Consider the following 20,702-nt stretch of genomic DNA (forward strand, 5'->3'; position numbering starts at 1 on the left):
TGTTCACAAACAAAGCGCTGGAGAGTTCAGAAATGGCCAGTAATGAGTCCAGATCTGAATCCCATAGAACAGCTGTGGAGAGATCTCAAAACAGCAGTTGGGAGAAGGCATCCTTCAAATCTGAATGACCTGGAGCAGTTTGAAAAAGAAGAGTGGTCCAAAACTCCAGTAGAGAGGTGTAAGAAACTCATTCATGGTTACAGGAAGCGATTGATTTCAGTTATTTTTTCCAAAGGGGGAGCTACCAAATATTAAGTTAAGGGTGCCAATAATTTTGTCCAGTGCATTTTTTGGGTTCTGTGTGGAATTGTATCAGATTTGACTTTCCTTATGTTTTTTTTGTGTTGTTCCAATGCAAAAATAAATAAATAAATAAATAAACGTGAGTACCAAAACATTTACAACTGCAACAATTTTCTGAGAGAAGGGTTGCATTTTTGACAGAATTGCAAGGGTGCCGATATTTTTGGCCATGACTGTATATATGACCCAGGCATAAGATCCACCCAACCAGAATGGACCTATATATAAAAACAAATAGTAATAATAATGATAACAATAAAAAATAAAAAACTGCAACCTTTTACATGTATTTAATCACATTCTGTCCGGTCCTGTCTCATTCAGTATCTGTGCTTGAGTACACACTGGTGAGAACAGCAGACATGCCTTTTATGTAGCTACACGCCCTCTTCCATTTTTAACTTTGACATTTTCCAGCCCTCTGTTTTTACAGAGTGACCCAGGAGATCAGAGGGAGAGAGAGAGAGTGAATGAGGGACTGAGAGAGAGATGGAGTGAGACACCGAAAACACAATGAGGGACAAGGTGCTGCTCTCTGCTCCAGGAAATCTGACGATAAGCACTGCTATAAATGTCCATCAGGAGTCTATCAGAATAGCATGCTATCATCCTACTCGTACTATTTTTGCAGCACACAGCATGTTTATTATGCACAATATGCACATTTTCTATGCATGGATGATATTTGAATGCTGATATTGGAAAGTTTGAGTAAGAGTAGTTTGCAAAAGAGCAATTAAGTAAGCGAAGAGGCTATAAGTAGATGAGGTTACCTTTTCAGCATAATGATGTTTAATGTCACCGACAACCTCTGTAGTCCCATTTATCTACTTGTATTGCTGATGTATTTTATGTTGAACAATAAAATGTGAAAATATCTTGAGCTTGTGTTAAACAGAGACCTTATTTTAGACCACAAATCCATTCAAAAATACCCAATGGAGTGAGGACAATTCAGCTGAAGTTCCTGCAGCACTGCAAAATGTGAAGATGTGTTTATGCAATACTGGAATACAAATGACAAAATATAAATTCTTTTGAGAAGATAAAACGCCATGTAAACAACAAAGTCATATAACAACAAATGTAGCAAAATACCATTTTTAAAGTCTAATCACAGTGTATTTCTTGCAGTTTCATATGAGTGAATCTCTTAAAACATGATCACGTCACATTCACCTCAAAATCAAAAGAACAAAATTAGAAATCATTATTAGAATGATAAATACATAAAAGAAAATTAAGTCTATTTTAGGACAGAATATGATTTTGAAATGTGACGTTACTTTTTTTTAAATGACAATTAGGCCCATTTCCCCCAAAACTTTCATTATTGTAATACATGTGGAAACTTATTTTAAATTAGTTTTTTCTGTAACTGCATTATTCTCAGATGATTCTCATTAGATTCTCAGTACTGTAAAACAATGATATTCATTAAAATCAGATAATGTGTTTTTTATGCATAACAGTAATTAGAATTGTAGGGGTCCTCAGGCTTAATTTTTCTTCATGCAAAAATAAAATATATCTTCTTTTTGAGTTTGGGATGAAACACAACACAGACATGTTCTCCATCTGCACTTTATCCACCTTATTTTTGACGTAAGAGAAGTTTTGGCAATTTGTAACTTGAATGTGCGAGGCTTCCAGTGTCATTCACTTCTAGTTAGCGGTATTTGTTATCATATTATTTGAATTCATTGTCATAATCTTAAGCACACTGGTTTGTAGTGCAAATAGTTTTATCTTTGCATTTTGTTATTTTTCCAGTTCTATAGCAGCTAATGAAACAGAAGTCTCGTGCATTCACAAAAAAATGCTTATTTCCACATTGCACATTAAAGTGAATACAGTACACAGTACATACTATCCCATTCTTAAAACAGCCGCCGTGAATCTGATAGCTTGGTAACCACATTGGCCCTTCTGAATGAAACACTGCATTTCATTGACCCAGATGATGTTTTAATGCATAACGATGGCGAATCAATGTATCATAATTCCCTGACCTGCAATGTGAAGTGTTTTTCATAAGTCAAGACCATCAGTGCAAACAGCGTGTGATAGAACACAATGAAATTAAAGGAGTGAGAGCGAGATAAGAGGGACGGGGAAGAGAGGGAATCCATTCCTCTGCATTAGCCGAGCAGGTTATATTGATAGATGAGTCTGAGAAGGAAGAGAATCTCACTGAGGAGACAATGATGCATGATCCAATCAAACGCGTGGCTCACTGTGGAGTAACCGGAGCCAACTGCACTGATTACTACAACACGGGAGAGAGCGATGAGAGAAAGACGAGTGCTGCAACGGGAATCCCCGTGGTTTGCTCACACTACTGTCTATTTGACCTATGTCAACCAACTTTACAGTTCACCCAAAAACAACATACAGTCATCATTAACAAAATATTTGGACCTAAATTTAAGATTTATGTGTTTGAATTGCATATACAATTTCCAACCATTTGGACTGCACATTTTTAACAATGCATATATGTCAGTCATACATAAATGATAATATAAAAATATTAAATTAAACTGATTAGATTATCAGTATAAATCTGTTAATTGAGGGAAAAAAATGCATTTATTCAGTAAACCTGCTTATTGTGTATTTAAAACACATTCAGATTATTAGTACTATTACAGAAATTTGAAAATCTTTAGTCAACTCATTTATGTATGACTGACAAATATGCATCACATTAAGTTTATTAGTTTGTTAAAACTGTGTAATCCAAATGGATGGAAATTTTATATGCGATTCAAATACATAAATCTTCAATTTAGGCCAAATTTTTGGAGTGCATGTTTTTTTTTGCATGATCTTTTTCTATAGAACACAAAAAAGAGAAATTATCACTAATATCACTGGATTGTGAAGCACAAAAACGCAAAGTGTATGCAAAAGAAAAAACAACATATTATAACTGTTATATTCTTGCAGGGCAACAACACAGAGTTAAAGCCAGACAAGAAGGTCTGGATGACAGCCATTCTAAACCCTCAAATAACACAGAGGAAGAAGAAACTGTGAGAATCTGGAACATGCCTCTGCTTGTGGAGTTGACGGCGGTGGGATTCAGAGCTGGGCTGTGGGACACCCAGGCTCGTCTCTCCTGAGAGTCTCCAGAAATCACTTTCTGTTCAGACAGGCGTGTAATAGGCTGAGCTCACACAACTACTGTATGCACTTCTGTTCTATCAGCGTCCTCCAACCAAACCCAACAGATCCGCTCCGTCACCACACAGGTCAAAAGGAGGAGATGGCCAGATCTAGACTAATTTAAAACTGCTTCCTCAACTCATTTTCAGCTTTTTGCCCACATGCCTTTTGACTTTACACCACTGTTAGAGTCTGAGAAAATTTTTCAACAGTTCAACACTGATGCCAGTTTTAAATCAAGTCAAAAATCTTCCTTTTTTTCCGATTGGGAATAAAAATCATAATTGAGATCTTCCTTAAAATCTCAATGGCTCCCACATGACAGTAAGATTAAGTGAAGAGCTTCAGCAAAAGTGCAGGCTGCGATGTTTCTACTGAGAAAAAGACTCATGTTTCTCCTAGATCTCAGCAATGTCTCAAGCGTTGCTCATTTGACAAAGTCTGCAATCAAATATCAAAAATCTCAATATGAACTTAACATTTATTATTAAATTCGTCCAAGACCATTATGTGAACTATATAAATTAATTTTATACTCAGTCTGCAAAGGGAGTGCTAGAGAAATGTTTCTAGAAAAACAGTGACACACACACACACATATAAATAACAGGGGTGGCGAACGTCGGTCCTAGAGAGCCGCAACCCTGCAGAGTTTTGCTTCAACCATAATCAAACACACATGGACAAGCTAATCCAGGTCTGAGAGTTACTAGAAAGCAACAGGCAGGTGAGTTTTAATTAGGGTTGGAGCTGTACTCTCCAGGACCGGAGTTCGCCACCCCTGATAGACAATTATAATTACTCATGTAACCTAACTATGAAATCTTTAATAAAAAAACAAAAAAAAAAACACTTGAGGTATGCATTAGTGCAGAGATTGGACAATAATCCTTCCTATCCAACAATTTGTCAATCACGTGATAGTGTAGCAATTAACCAACAAAAACGATCCAGCAACCCAATCAATCCCTGATGGACAAAATTGAGTCCTGTCCTACATTTGTTTCTCATTTGAGAAGCCATTTCAAGTAATACATCACATCAGGGAAGAAAAGTCGATTGCAATATCCGTTTACTTTAAATAAACAAATAATTGCACAATACTTACAGTACAACAATGCAACAATGTAATGTAATAGAATCTAAATATTTTCCAAAATATTTAATGCACATTTATAATATACATTTTTCATTAAATAAAATGGTGAAAATTTTCGGCAAGATTTACAAAATTTTAGATAATTTCATGATGGGGGTTCCTTGTACAAGGATGATCACATTTGGAGGTCCATGATCATATAAAACCCTTGTACTAGAATGCACATGATCTCTAACTATCCAGCTCTGCATAAAGCTATAATGGCTGCTTCCTTAATGAATAAATGAAAAAGTTAACAAAAACAGCCAAGTAAGTTTTGTAATTCATAAAATGTTTCTATAAATAGTAGAGCTGTTCATGCATTGCTCAGGATTCTCAGTTGTTAGCGTCTGGCCACTAATGAAGCTCTCCTGTCTTGCTGATGTGAGTGATGAGTGATGGTTGTAGCCTGCAGAAACGTCTCCAGAGCTCTGCATCAGACAAGTTCTGAGAGCATGTTACTAACCGCCTGTCTTACACAAAGTTTCCTCTCACCCTGAGCTGAGCTGAGGCTGCTCTGCTCTTCAGATCCAACACGACTAAAAATACTTGAAAAACTAAAATACTTCTTCTTCTACAGACAATCAGAAATAGAATGAGCAGTGTTTTTTTAAACCTGGTTATTCTGTCTAATTTAATTGGTGTCTTAAATTCGGCTGCAGTCAATCAACATGCATTTAGTTTTCTTTTGTGGTGCACAAAAGTTATCAACATTTGGGCACAATGTGTCTCATGTTAAGTACATTTATACTGCCTGAGCACATTTTAAAGTCTGCCTTGTAGTTTCATGTACTACCGTTTAAAAGTTTGGTGTCCGTATGATTTTTTTACATGAAATTAATACTTTTATTCAACAAGTATGCATTAAATTGATCAAAAGTGACAGTAAAGCTATGTATAATGTCATAAAAGATTTCTATTCTGAACAGAAAGAATCCTGAAAAAAATAATACACCATTGTTTCCAGAAGAATATGAAGTTTTTAACATTGATGATAATAAGAAATGTTTCAAATAAACATGATTTCTGAAGGATCATGTGACACTGAAGACTGCAGTAATAATGCTGAAAATTTAGCTTTGTATCACAGAAATAAATTACATTTTAAAATATATTCAAATAGAAAACAGTTATTTTAAATTGTAATAATATTTCAGAATATTACTGTATTTTACATCAAACAAATGTAGTTCCGGTGTCCAAAAACATAAAAAAAAAAAAAAAAAAATCTTACCTGATCCAAGACTTTTGAATGGCAGTACATACAGTATAATACATGTAATACATAATGTATTTATTAAATTCCTTTAAAATGCTGTAAGAACATGTTTTCAACCTTGGCTAATAAACTGATCTGAAGACACTCTATTTGTTTGTTTTCACAAACACTGAACATTTTTATGCGCTATATACTGTATGTCTTCCTTTCCACTGCATGAAATTAATCTATACAGTATGAGTAATATTTGGTCCTGAGAATGTTTACCAGCAAACAGAATTATTAATAATTCATTTAAAATTCTGTTTATCATTATTGTTTCAGAAATAATTGATTGACTCGATGCACTGGTGAATCAATTTTTCCCCATAATAATGAGTGAGATTGTGACTCACTGTGTGTGAAATGGCAGGGGGTTTCACTTAGATGAGGAGGAAGTGCCTGCGTCGTCCCTAGAAAACCCCCATCATGACAAAGTCTGAGCACCTCACATTCACTGGCTTTGAAGCTCTTCCGGAGGTGGGAGGTATATAGAGACTTCACACTGAGATGAAAGGAAGATGGAGACTGAGATGGAAGTACAATGCACAAAACACACATTAATTTAAGTTTAGCTGCTAAATAAAGTAGGATTGTACTTGCTAGACTGTACTGTATTTTAGTAGTCCCAAAGGGACTGCGAGCATGTAAATCGGCCACATTCATTTCTAGAGCATTTAGAGACGAGATTATCTGAATAAAGCTTTTTTTTTTTTTAAAAGAAAGAAAGAAAGAAAGAAAGAAAGAAATTACCACAAGCATGTATAACCTGTGATAAGAATAAAAAGTAAGTGCTGTTTTTCATAAACACATCAGAATAGCTTATTATAATTACTTTTAGCAAAATCCTGAAGTGTCTTTTAATGCTGCCAACATGGCAAACTTTGGTAAATCCGGGTATTCGTTCCTCCTCAAAAGTGCTCATTTTACCCACATTTTAGTTAACTGAATGGAAAGTAAAACCATAAAAAAGTTGTTACTTTAAAGACACTTTTTTTTATTATTTATTTATTTTTAGAATTTTAATTTACTTGCAGTACTATAATAACTAAGACTACATAAACTAAAACTTATTTATGTTATGTATATTATATATATATATATATATATAATTAGTTTTATCAACACACACACACACACATAATATATATATACATATATATATATTAATGGCAAAAAATAAACAACAAAATTACTAAAATCTTAAATGTGGTAAAGTAAAAACAGAAAACAATTTTATTGACAAAAACTATAATAGTATATCAATAGTACTGATATATCAATGCATGGCACATGACAAAAGTGCTCATTTTATTAACATTTTAGTTAACATTATCATTAACTTAAACAATAAAAATGTTCCATACTTGAAATATTTAAAATTAACTGAAATAATATATATATAAAACCTTTTATTTTATTTTTACTAAAATAACAAACTAATTAATAAAACATTTGGTTTTGTTTTAAGCAATTTCTCCCTAGGATTAATAAAGTTTTTGAATCTGAAAAATTATATTTTCAGTGTGTGTATAATATATATATACATATATTGTCAGCAGATAGACACAGGACACAGAGGTAAGTGCAATACAGTCAACAGGTTTGAGTAGCAGCAGAGGGGAATGAGATGAGCAGAATGTCCAGGTAAGCAGGCGGGGAATCGGAATGTCTCTAGGGGCTTATCTGAGCATGAACGTCCTTTTTCCTTTTCCAGGGGATCCGGAGGTAACAGCGGAGTGTGGAGACAGTGGAGAACTGGAGCGGTGGAGAACAGGAATGGGAACACTGGAGCAACTGGTAAGTAGACAAAAGGTAAGTGGGTCAGGTTAGTCAACATGGAAAGTTTGAGACCAGACAGTGAGTGAACGGGAGGAGTGCAGGGATATAGTGCTGCGGATTAGTGCTGACAGGTGGCGGTGATCAGAAATCAGGAGATTGGGATTTGGTGAGTGTCGTTGGTGGAGACTGCGGTGACCCTCTGATAGTACTCCCTCCTCCAGGGGCGGCTCCAGATGCCCTATTACGGCGACGGGGTTGGCCACGACCTCTGGGTGCGGGATGATCAGGGTGGTTCTGGAGAAACTCGGCCAGGAGAGAGGGATCCAGCACGTCGTCCCAGGCCACCCAGGATTTTTCCTCTGGCCCGTATCCCTCCCAGTCAATAAGATATTCCAGGCGACCACCCCGTCGCCGAGAGTCCAAGATGTCCTGCACCCTGTAGACCAGGGGCGCCTCGATGATCTCGGGAGGAGGAGGTACTGCAGGCTCGTCGGGTTCTGTGACAGAGGGAGAGACAGGCTTGAGGAGTGAGACATGGAATGCTGGATGGATACGATACCGTGCAGGGAGTTGGAGACAGAAGGTGACCTCATTAATCTGCCTCTCTATGGTAAACGGACTCAGCTTCCGGCAGGGCAGGCGGAGATGCAGATCCCGGGTGGAGAGCCAGACCTTATCTCCAGGACGAAAGACGGGGCTGGAAGACCGACGGGCATCTACATAGGTCTTGTGTCTCCGCACTGCCTGCTGGAGTTGGACATGAGCTGAGTCCCAAACTCTCTCGCTCGCTCGGAATCAGTGGTCGACAGCTGGAACGTCGGAGGGCTCTTCTGTCCAGGGAAACAGAGGGGTTTGGTAGCCGAGTATGCACTGGAAAGGGGTGAGGCCGGTGGTGGTTTGCTTGAGGGAATTTTGTGCATACTTGGCCCATGGGAGGAAGCGGTTCCAGCTGTGCTGGTTGTCATGACAGTAGGCCCGGAGATATCTCCCAATCTCCTGAATCTTCCGCTCAGTCTGGCCGTTAGTCTGGGGGTGATACCCTGAGAATGCCTTCCGGACAAGGAAGACAAATTGTGGCCCACGGTCGGAGACGACACCTTCCGGGATGCCGAAGGTGCGGAAGAGATTATGGAAGAGGGCCTCTGCTGTTTCGAGAGCTATGGGTAAACCCCGGAGGGGAATTAACTTGCAGGCTTTGGAGAATCTGTCAACTACAACAAGTATGCAGGGAAAACCTTCTGACTTGGGGAGATCTGTGACGAAGTCGACTCCAACGTGGGACCAGGGGTGACGTGGAATGGGTAATGGGACTAATTTTTCCGACGGGTAAATGATGTGAAGTCTTGGAGATGGCGCAGACTGAGCATCCAAGAACGTACTGGGAGACATCCCGGGCCATACTGGGCCACCAGTCCTGAGCTTGGAGGAGCGAGAGAGTACGCTGGCTGCCTGGGTGTCCAGAGCCAGGGGAAGCATGCAGGGAGCCCAGAAGGGAAGTCCTCAAGGAAGTGCGCACGTAGGTTTTGACCTCTGGGCCTCCCAGCGGAGCGGATTCGGTGATGGAGGCGATGCGGATCGGTTCATCCAGAGCCCACCAGATGGGGCTCACAAGGACGGCTGAAGGGAGTATGGGTTCAGGTGTGGAGGGTTCGTGGGGGGCATGGATATGTGAGAGGGAATCCGCCTTGACATTCTTATCTCCGGGATGGAAAACTGAAGAAGAGGGCACAGCAAGCTTGCCAGGGGTTTAACCTCTTAGCACTTTGGAGATATTCCAGTTTTTTGTGGTCAGTGATGGTCAGCCAGTGTCTCCAATCCTCCAGTGCCAGTTTAATGGTGGGCAGCTCCCGATTTCCAATATCGTAGTTCCGCTCCACTGGGGAAAGCTTCCTGGAGAAGTAAGCACAAGGGTGGAGTCGGGGAGGCTCTCCGTGGTATTGAGACAGCACTGCTCCCACGCCGGTGGTGGAGGCATCCACTTCCACTATGAATGGGAGTTGGGGTTCGGGATGTGAGCAGCGCAGAGGCCCTCCTGGAGCTTCTTGTAGGCGGCCCGAGCTTCAGAGTTCCAGGACAGAGACTTGGGTTTCTGACGGAGCATGGAAGTGAGGGGGGCTGAGAGGAGACTGATGTTCAGAATGAACCTCCGGTAGAAATTTGCGAAGCCGAGGAATCGTTGGAGTTTCTTAACTGACTGAGACTGGGGCCAGTCCCGGATGGCTTGGACCTTCCCCTTGTCCATCTGGATCCCATCCGCACTGAGGATTTAGCCGAGGAACTGGACCGTGGGGCGGTGGAACTTACATTTCTCGAGCTTAAGGTAGAGGTGGCATTTCCTGAGTTGGCGTAGGACCTGCGTCACGTCAAGTCAAGTCACCTTTATTTATATAGCGCTTTTTACAATGCAAATTGTGTCAAAGCACTGTACAATATCAAAAAAGGAAAATAATGTGTCAATAAGTTTAAATAGTGTCTTTGTAATCAGGTCGACGATATCGCTGGAAATGAAGTGTCCCCAATGTGATGGCGATGTTCGGCCATGTTCAGGGAGAAGATCAGGATATCGTATATGTTAGGGCTGTAGTACTCGAGTCCGGTCTCGGACGTTTTTCTGTCGTCTCGGACTCGTTGGTATTTGGACTCGGACTTGTCTCGGACTTGGTCATTGGACTCGCCAAATGTTCTAGTTGGTCCAGCGTCCAGCTATATATGTTGAAAATATATGTATATATATGTATATTTTTCTCTTTCAAAACAAAACCATTAATCTGGCTCGCTTGTTCGGAAAATGGGTAATGTAATTGGTTTAATTTACAATCTATCTAGAACGGGCATTGCCATTGGTCGCCTGGTAAATGCACGGCTGCGTCATATGCCTGGCTCCAAGTGTGCGCGCTGCGCAGAAGCATAATTAATTTTTATTTTGGCCACAGACACAATGTCGGCGCGTTGCATAATACAGTTTGGTTTTACAAAGTTCGTTGGAGTTTTCCCTCTCTTCCACCTGACTTTCCTTCGCTTTTATATAGCTTATAAATGCCCGTGCGCAATTTACTTTCAATGCATATCAGCGCACATGATTAAATGCTCTCTTGTGATGCTCTCTATGCCATTCATACAGAATGTGCTTTTGTGTTGACAAAGATGCGACGCGGGCAGTGGAATAGGAAAAAATGCAAGAAGATTGGAGTTAAACATCTTTTAATAACTAGAGCGCCGTGTTTTTAGAAAGCCGTTTCATGCACGAGACACTGCTTCGCCTTTGAGAAAATGAAAGCTCAGATGGCCCGAACTGGAATCTTCCCCATACAGTATGTCGTCATACGGGGAAAGGTTACCTCCCCTTTCTCTGCTTTGCCCGCCCATGAGAAAATGAGCTACGACCGTGCGAGGCGAGCGCAATATTGTTTTTTTAAATAAAAAAAGAGAGACATCATGGCTTGCAAACGAGAGAAGCACTGTTTTGCGTCTGAGTAATAAACTGCGTATATTAACAGACAAATTATGTTCATATTTAAAAGTCCAAACAAGTGCTTGTAAACGCTGTTTTGTAAATGATTTATTGATGAGTCTGCTGCTTTAAGGCAAACTGAAAGCGTTGCTTCTCTGCCGCTCGCTGCTCAGAACAGACGCCGAGAGAGGCGACACTGCGCCGGGAGAGAGACCTCGCGCTCATGGGGCAGTACTGGAGACATCTTCCAACTGAATGATAAGGGTTTTTTGTTTTGTTTTTTTTAAGTCGCTAGGTTTGTTAGTATGTACCCGTTATGGGGAAAAAGTCGCCTAAAGGGTCTGAAAGTTACTAAATATTGTTCTAAAGTCGTGCTCGTGTGTGAGAAGCGGGAGCTGATGGCAGCAGGCGGTGGATATTGTTGCGGCCCGCACAGGTAAAGTCTATGTGTGGGAAACACTGACCATATCCAGACACAATATTTTAAACTAACCTTCGGAGACGTCCTTTAACATTTACATCATGATGACAACTTCATGTGTGTGGTGCATTTAGAATATAATTTTCTTTAACTAGAGGTTTAATAAAAAAAAGTTGCTTGAATCATGTTGTAGTTATATTTTCAAGTTGACTAGTTAAAATTGAGAATTGGTCAAATATTCTATGAAAATCTATTTATTTATTTATTTTTTTGCCACATGGTCCAGCCTAGAAACAAATAAAAAACCTTCCAATTTTTAATTTCTTTAATTTGTCTGTTCTCTAACTGAACTAAATTATTTTTATTTCTACTATTAAAAATGGCCTCAGCTTAACACCTGCAATTCTGTCTATATCCCCCTATCCCCGGGGGATATATATTGCACCTATATTATATGGCCTAAGGTAAACAGCAAACAAATGCATGCGCGGCCACACAAAGACACACAGAGCTGAAGGTGTTTATATGCTACACAGTCTTGCTTGTGAGGGTTACATTGTACTGTGGTTTCTTTAGGACAGGGGTCTTAAAACTTGGTCCTGGAGAGCTGGTGTCCTGCAGAATTCAGCTCCAACCCTTATCAAACACACCTGAAACAGCTAATCTAAGCATACTAGAAACTTTCAGGCATGTGTGTTGAGGCAAGTTGGAGCTAAACTCTGCAGGACACCGGCCCTCCAGGACTGAGTTTGGACACCCTGCTTTAGAACAAGTAACAAGTTCAAGAATGGGAACATGTTGATTTATTTTTTAGACATATGTTGCTTGTTCTTTGTAATATTTTCCATTGGCAGCCCAGAATGTGATTGTTACACTTTAATAAAAATGCTGAAAATGTGAAGTTGCACTTCAGTTTATGCGACTTTAGTGAAATTGCTAAACCTAAAGTAAATAAAATAGCCTAAAATGATCCTACAGTGTTGCTGCACATGCTTTTAGATCATTACAAATAATAATGCAAAATGATTATCTTAGAATAGAAGATATGCTGTCTCTCGTGTCACATAAATTATCAATAGTTAACCTAGTTAAACTCACAATAGTTAACAAAATTACAAAAACTTTAACTAAATTTAAAGTAAAAACAAAACAAAAAACTAATTCAAAATACTGACAAGAACTATAATAGTGTATCTAAAATAATACTGCATGTCACACAACTTCATTTCCTGCATACTAGTGCACTCTGACTCCTGGAAAAAGCATAAAGCCGGTCAATTAGACTAAAAAACGACCAATTTTCAATCTCTGGCCTTTTTGTGTACAATATGCATGAAATGGTCAGTAAATGATATATGAAGTTGAGACTAAATTTTGTTGCTGTTTGCAAATAAAGCAGGGAACATCACATTCTTTGCAACCCAGCATTCAGAAACTTTCTCTGAATAGGAAATAAATGCATGCACACATCTCCACACCCAATCCTGAAGCTTTTGAGCAAGCAGAGGAGGATAGCATTTAAACTCGACAGAGAATGGCCTCGCCGTCAGTCTACACCCTATTCTTCATTTGCGAAGGCGGCCACTGACTATCCATAGAGCATGCGAGGTTGCGTGAAGCCGCTTCAGTGACAGTACAGCTGAATACATTACTCAGAAGTACAAAGTGCACGGCTATTGATTATTCACTGCAGATGGAAAGTGTAAAACAGGAGCCAAGGTCCGTAGGAAGCAAATACACACAATAACCAGAGGGCCGCCTCAGAGGGATACTTGCACTTTAGCGACCTATAACAGGGTAAATGTTATCCAGGACATGTGGGCATCAGCACATTTGGTTTTTGGGACATGAGCCCCACAGCAAACTGCAAGCCTGAGGCTTGGTCATGAATGCAGAAGTCCAGCAGGGAGTTGGCTTGGCCTCAGCCTGGTACCCATGAGAGCATCAACACTAGAGGGTGTTTACTGGTCTTCAGAGGACTTATGCTGGGGAAATGCCAATGGAAAAGTGAAGTCTCCGCAGAGAGCAAGGAAATGTTGTCTCGACAAAGCAAAAGTGCACTGTGAGTTTCCATGAAAGGTCATGGGGTCAAACAAGGTGCCAGAGGCTGTTGCTGATAAAAAATAAAAACAGCGCTTGCTGCTGTACTACTTTGCATTTATGAGCCCTGTAGTTCTATTCTCGGTATACAGTGTTACAAAAGCAAACTGGCCGAGACAAACACATAATAATACACACATAAATAGATACAGACTGCATTTTATATTGATATATGGGAAAACCTTTTATGTGCAGGCTTTTAAACATAGTAAATCAGTGAAATTTGAGTGGACTGCACTCAGAAACAAAACCCAAAATTGCAGCTCTTAAAGGAACAGTTCACCCCAAAAATAACACAAAACCAATTGTTCTCACATGTCGTTTCCATACAATGAAAGTGGACAGTTATTTATACTACCAAGCTCTGAAGGAAAAACAAAAGGACCATAAAAGTAGTCCATATAATTTGTGTCCTACATTCTAAGTCTTCTGAAGTCACAATAGCTTTGAACGAACTGAAAATCATATTGAAAACATTACCCTCTGCCACAGTTCTCACATAGAATTTATATATGCATACTTGCATATTCCAATCATGGCTGTCAGGTTTGACAAGTAATAGCTGATTGCGACACAAGAAGTTTGAAATATACTAAATGTTGAAATGTACTTAATATACTAAAAATGATCTTTTAGTACTTCTTAAGATAAACTTAAGATCATCTAAGTGTACTCAACTGTGCTATTTTGAGACACCATGAATATGAAAATGCGCATTTAACATACTATCTTTGTATTTAAAAAAAAATATTTAGCTACCACTTGTAGTACACTTGAGTACTAGTGAATGAAAGATGGGTTCAAGTGTACTACATGTTCTAAAACAAGTAGTAACATTAAAAAATAAAATAATTTAAAAAAAAAGTTCCATGAACGTTTTAAAAACATGATTAAAGACCAACGTTCTATTAATGTTACCAGAACAGAAAGTTTGACATTTTGACTGCAATCAAACATGAGCAAAAATGTCAATTTTTGAGTGAACCATCTTTTAATAAAAGCAATGAAATCCTATTAGCCCAAGAATATTAATTATCAAAAGTAATCGTTCCCATACGAGAAAAACATGCATTTGGTAACTTACCTATAGTAGACACCACTGTCCCAACAAAATAAAACGCTCCTGTAAAATCCCATCTGGGTCGAAGAGCATCGACCCGAGCTCCAGCAGCAATCGCAGCCTCGTACTCTTTCAGGAAGGAGCTCAGATCCTGCAAGCTGATATTGAACGTATCGCTAAAGTTCAAGAGGGTCCGGTTCCAGCGCCCGTGTGCTCGCAGCTCGGACGGCCTCTCGATGGCGGAAAACACCGCAGCGCCGCACAGCAGGTACACGATGATGAGCACGGCGAGCAGCAGAAAGCGCCCATTGTCTTCGTTAATGTGAAGGGAGCGGCAGCCCTGCATCATCCAGATCTCAGCACCACGGGCGCAGTGGACAGCGACCAATGCAATGACATGGATCCTCTAGAGCTGCGCCTTCAGGACAAGCCAAGACCTCCTGAGATCGTGTTAATAATGGGATAGTATGCATCAAACACGGCAGAGAAGTTTTAAATAAGAGAAACAGGCTACTTCATTTAAGACACTTACCAGCTTAATTTATCCATTTCTCATTAGGACCAAAGGCACGGATCCTTTAGAGCTGCTGCTTTAGGACACTCCGATCTTCTAGGATCCTATTGCACGTTAACATACGACAGCATTTGTACCAAACAGGCAAGATGTGTTTTGGAAAAAGCGAAAGAACTGATTTAAGGCTTGAATACATTTCTACTTTTTACTCCTTTTTGAAAAACTCGACTGTTATATCAATTATGCAATTTACTTATGAACTGTTACTTTCTAAACCTGCCCAAATGCTGAATTCTTTAAAGCAAATGTCCTTTAAAACACCACTTGTGGATCCGCTTTAGTAGATTTGGTTAGTTAAATACTGGACTCACCCTCGTGCTCAATAAAGTAGTTCTCCGTCCATTTCCGTCTCCATCCCATTGATTGTTCGTGCACATGAATCCACCTCTAAAGTGTTCAGTTGCAAGCTAAAATCATTTGAATTTCCAAGACTCCTGGTTGTGTTTTATTGCAGGGATGCAGCAGTGTGTCCTCCTGTTTTTCCATGTTGCGCGTGAAGCATCCAGCTCATCCTTTGGGTCGCTGCGCCAAATCTCTCGTCCCGTGAATCACATTAATTTATGCTTCAGTGAAAGATACATTTTGACATTTAGCGACCATATGAGGGAGATTTTTGCACTTCTTATCTGAGGCAGATCTCCAGTCTTTACCGCTGTGGGATGTTTGATGCCCGCAGTCCTAACGAGGCTGATCTGGTTCAGATCAAATCTGTGCGCACTACAGTAATGCTATGATTTACACTACAGTAATACGGCGAATATCTTCAATGCTTTATATTTTTACCTCACTGGTCGTTTATCAAAGTTAGATTTAAAATTTGAAATCTACAGCTAATGGTCGTTTGAAAAATAAATAGATTAATAAAAAATGAAATACCTCTTTTCTTTAGGTTTACGTCCCATTTTCTCCTCGCTATATTAAGAAAATATAGCCTAGGCTACATATTTTTTGCACGTTATTTGACACAGCTGTTTTTTTTTCTCTACTTCGTGCGTTCTTTAGTATTTAAACCAACTTTTCCACCCTGATCCTTTCATTCAAGCAATTCTGTTTTATTTCATCCTTGTTTTGCGTTGTAAATTAGTTTTTTGTTTCGGAGGGAAACGAGAAGACCTTGAATCTAAGAGCTCGCGGTGCACTTTTCACGCTCTTTTCCACAAACCGCTCTTGCAATCTGATGGGACCGCCAAAACATCAGCCTTGAGGAGAAATGTGTCGACAATAACGTGATAAATGTGGTAAATGTTGCTTCTATTCCTCAGTATGTCCATTTCGCGCCGCTTGCTCACGCCTTGCCAAACTCCCCACAAATCACGAGGAAACGATGCGGCACGCGCTACTACACCTGCCGCGCGCACTCGAGCAATTAATCGATGGCATAATTACCTGCGGCCAGCATTACCAATGCCAACTGCGAGTCCTGACGCAGTAATGGATGGCTGGCGTGTTTAAAATCCACAGCATTTCATGCAGTAAGTGCTGGATTACATAAATTAGGCGTTTCCTGAACTGTCAGGTCATACTGTACATTACAGTTTTCATGCTACAGGGTAGATAGGTAACCATGTACTGATTAATCCAAATTAACAACAGAATCACTATATCATTTACTCATGTCCATTACAAACGCTAATGGCTTTTTCTTCTGTGAAAAACATAATGAGGTGTTTAGCAGAATGCCAAAGCTGCCTTTTTCCTACAATAGGGGTGTTTTCACTCACTTTTATTGATCGGATAGCTGTCTGATCTTGGGGAGAAAAACGGTAGATGTGTTTTTGATGGAAAGCAATAATCAAGGTGTGATGACAGGCACATAAGATGGAATATTGAAGTACATAGTTGTTCAGGCCACATGCGTAAACTTCTCCCAAAGTCAGGATACAAAAGTTTACGAGTCCCAAGTTGATCAAGTGTACAGTAAATATACATAAGCTCAATTACCAGTGACTGTCATATGACTTGAGGGCTTGCAAATGTGTGAATTTACAAATGTTATGCACTGAAAAATGCCCTTCTGCCACATATAATTGATGTTTGTGCATATTCAAACCAGGTGATTAAAAGACATGCAAGACCCAATGTTAAGTCAATCAAAAGTGGCTTGTCCCATTTTGAGGCAACAATAAGTATGAATGAAATTTAATAGTTAAGGTGGACTGAATGCATGTTGCTTTTCCTTAAAACATCTGCTCAAGGAATGAATAATAACATCTTTGTACATTTTTAGTAAACCACTCCCATGTACAGATGTAGTAGTCTAACAGTTCAGAGATTGTTAGACAAAGGTTAAAAATTCTGTTTGCAAGAAGGATTTTCCCTGAAACAAGAGAGTGATGGAGATTACAGATCTGTTCTATCACCACTGTGCCCTTGAAAAAAATCACTAAACCCCATTTTGCTTTATAGGGGAGACATGATACTTGATTCATCAATTTACCCAGACTGATTTCCTTTCTTTGGAGTCCATTTCAAAGGTTCACTTCTGATATAGAAGGCCATTTCCAACACATGAAATTAGAGTTAATCACAACATTAAATAATGTTATTCAAAACAGGTAACATGAACGCAATATTTTAGTCTGGCTGGTCTACACACAACAGTTCAATACTATAGTATGTAGGATGATGAATTCATATGCATATGCCTGATAATGCAATTATCTTAAACTGCCTAAACTTAAAGGGATAGTCTGTGCAAAATCATTTACGCACTCTCACTCCAAATTTATATGACTTTCTTTCTTTAGTGTAACATAAAGGAATATCAGCCTATCTGTCAATCTGCATATAAGAAAATTTGTGGAACTTAACATGCTCATAAAAATCAGATTTACTTTCAGTCTCAATGCCACCATGCAGTTGTTCCCAGATCAAACTGGCTGTAAACAGCCTTTTCATTGGAGTTCTCAAGCCAACTGACTTAAAAAGTGTGTCCAAAATGCAATATTTCCTTGTTTCGAGAATGTCATTATTCAACAAGAGCCCAATTTCCTGGGTTATTAACCCTGACAATGGCAAAATCAATCAACCCTCTCCTTTCACACACACTCTACTGCTAATAATGTAGATCATGACCATGATGATGACGTTAATGATAGCAACAGTAGGGATAAGCAAGGCCTCTGTTTTAATATAAAGCAAACGTTTTATGTTTATTATCTATAAAGCGTAGCATTCAGTATATATCATGGCTTAATTGGCCATAAATGTGACCCGTTCTGGCGAAATGAGTTGGAAGTCGCACGGGCTAATTTTGAGCTACAGGCAAAATAAGTGAAAAATGTCAGGTTTTCACAAAAATTAGTTCATTAAGCCTTCTTCTAGCGATCCCAATGTTCCAGATAGTAATTAAGCATCTAAAATGATCTTTATTTGTACGTTTTCTGAGAGGAGTACCTTTTTCTCTGCGCACTTCTGGACTACGGCTACTGCTTCTCACCACAAGTTGTAAATCTATTGTTGCAAAGAGCAACATTCCAGCTTTGTTAATATTCATATCGAATTCTCAATGACACGAGTCCAAACCAGTGGAACATGATTTTCAAACCCATGCTGATGACGATCGTGCTGATTGACATTTGCAAAGCATAAGTGCATAAGACGTGCTTTTCTGCGAGTGCCCGATCTCCCTTATAAGTGAAAGTGAAGTGACATGTGGCCAAGTATGGTGACCCATACTCAGAATTTGGGCTCTGCAATTAACCCATCCAAAGTGCACACAAACAGCAGTGAACACACACACCGTGAACACACACCCGGAGCATTTGCTCAAGGGCACCTCAGTCGTGGTATTGAGGGCAGAGAGAGCGCTGTACATTCCCTCCCCCCACCTACAGTCCCTGCTGGACCTGAGACTCGAACCCGTACCCTTTGGATTACGAGTCCAACTCTTTAACCATTAGGCCACAACTTCCCCTTATAACGTACATTATTGTGAAATATACACTGGCGAGATTCACATCATAATCTGTTATGATTGACATGAACGTTTAGTTAATAGTTGGGGGAAAATCTGATGTGTAACAGTATATTTGATCCATGCATTACAGTAGGTCTTAATATAGATCTGTCTCAATGTTACATTAAAAGAATAGACGGAATCACTTGCTGCTCTTGATTAAATACTGTTTATTTGCATATTTGTTCTTGTTTGTAATAAAAAATAGCTATATTGTGATTAATATAGTAATTAAAAAGAATTGGAGGAAAATATGCAACGTTGCTTGGTGATTCTGCTTTGGAATCTTTAACTCGATTTTTCTCAAAATCAGATCTGCTGCTTCTATTGCCTTCAAACGACTGTAGCTCAGTCATTTATCCTTTTCCAACAAATCAAAAATTATTTTGAAGGTATTTTAATGGAGAATGAAAAAAGAACTCATTTTTGAAAATTTGCGCATTCCGACTCATTTTGCCAGCACCGGTCACAAATGTTTTGTTCTGATAAATGCTAAATGCATAAATGCACATTTAAATGAATTATTTATAGCTATTTAACTGCTGAAATGGCTTTTGTCACAAAAACACAGACTCATCTTTATGTTGTTCTCAACAGCAGAAATGTGTCACCACTAGGAGTTCTTACTCTGCAATTTAAATGCATTACCTTGCAGTTCCTAAAAACAAACACAAAACAGCATTCACAAGCCATTGCACTTGCATAATCTGACTTACCAGTTAATGGCATTCAATTAGATCAAATGTAGGGTCAAACGTACATTTTAAAGGAATGGTACACCCAAAAATGAAAATCTGCTGAAAATGTACTGACCCTCAGTGAGTTCTAGTATTTACCATACTCTGTAGTGAATGGGTGCCGTCTGTTACGGTGCTGTGCGGAACAAAAAGCGCACGACGAGCATAGACAATATACTTTCCTTTAATCAGGAATCCAGGAGCAGAATACATTCACGGGAGTGCACACACACATCCATAATAGAAACAATAACCGACAATCAGACATACTAACACAGGAACTTATAAAGGGACAGATAACGAGGATGGACAGGTGCACACAATGACTAATAAAACTAAACTAGGACACAGGGGAAAACAGAAAACCCGACATGGAACAGTCACAAACAACCCCAACATGTAACATATCGCCCCCTCCCCGCAAGGCGTGGCCTCACGCCGTAACGTAACAACTGAGGAGGGCGGGTGGGGGCTCTGGAGGAGGATGTGGAACAGGAGGGTGGCAGAGAAAAGACAAGTCCAAACAACAAGTCCAAACAATAAGTCGGCGGAGCCGGAGCGACAGAGGACATAGGTGGAGCAGGAGGGAAGGAGGAGCCCAACGGAGCCGGAGGGACGAAGGGACGGGGCGCAGCCCAAGGAGAGTAGTCCTGAGGTGCAGGTAGGGGGACGACTGACCAATGCGGAGCCGGAAGGACGAGGGAGCCCGGTGGAGCTGGTGGACAGACGGGATCCGGTGGAGCCGAGGG

The 20,702-nt window shown here is 39.7% G+C and overlaps 1 protein-coding gene across 1 annotated transcript in view; it reads right to left on the reverse strand.

Moving 5' to 3' along the window:
• Window positions 1–15,030, reverse strand: part of LOC306882583 (potassium channel subfamily K member 12-like) — a gene marked incomplete at both ends in the record, with an annotated part of 39,506 nt that extends 24,476 nt beyond the window's left edge. Inside the window, one exon of the mRNA XM_079437301.1 lies at window positions 14,709–15,030. Within this exon, the coding sequence (XP_079293427.1) occupies window positions 14,709–15,030 (322 nt within the window). The remainder of the gene's footprint in view (window positions 1–14,708) is intronic.
• Window positions 15,031–20,702: the final 5,672 nt, after the last annotated feature.

This window comes from Barbus barbus, assembly GCF_936440315.1.
Source record: "Barbus barbus genome assembly, chromosome: 16".
NCBI lineage: Eukaryota > Metazoa > Chordata > Actinopteri > Cypriniformes > Cyprinidae > Barbus > Barbus barbus.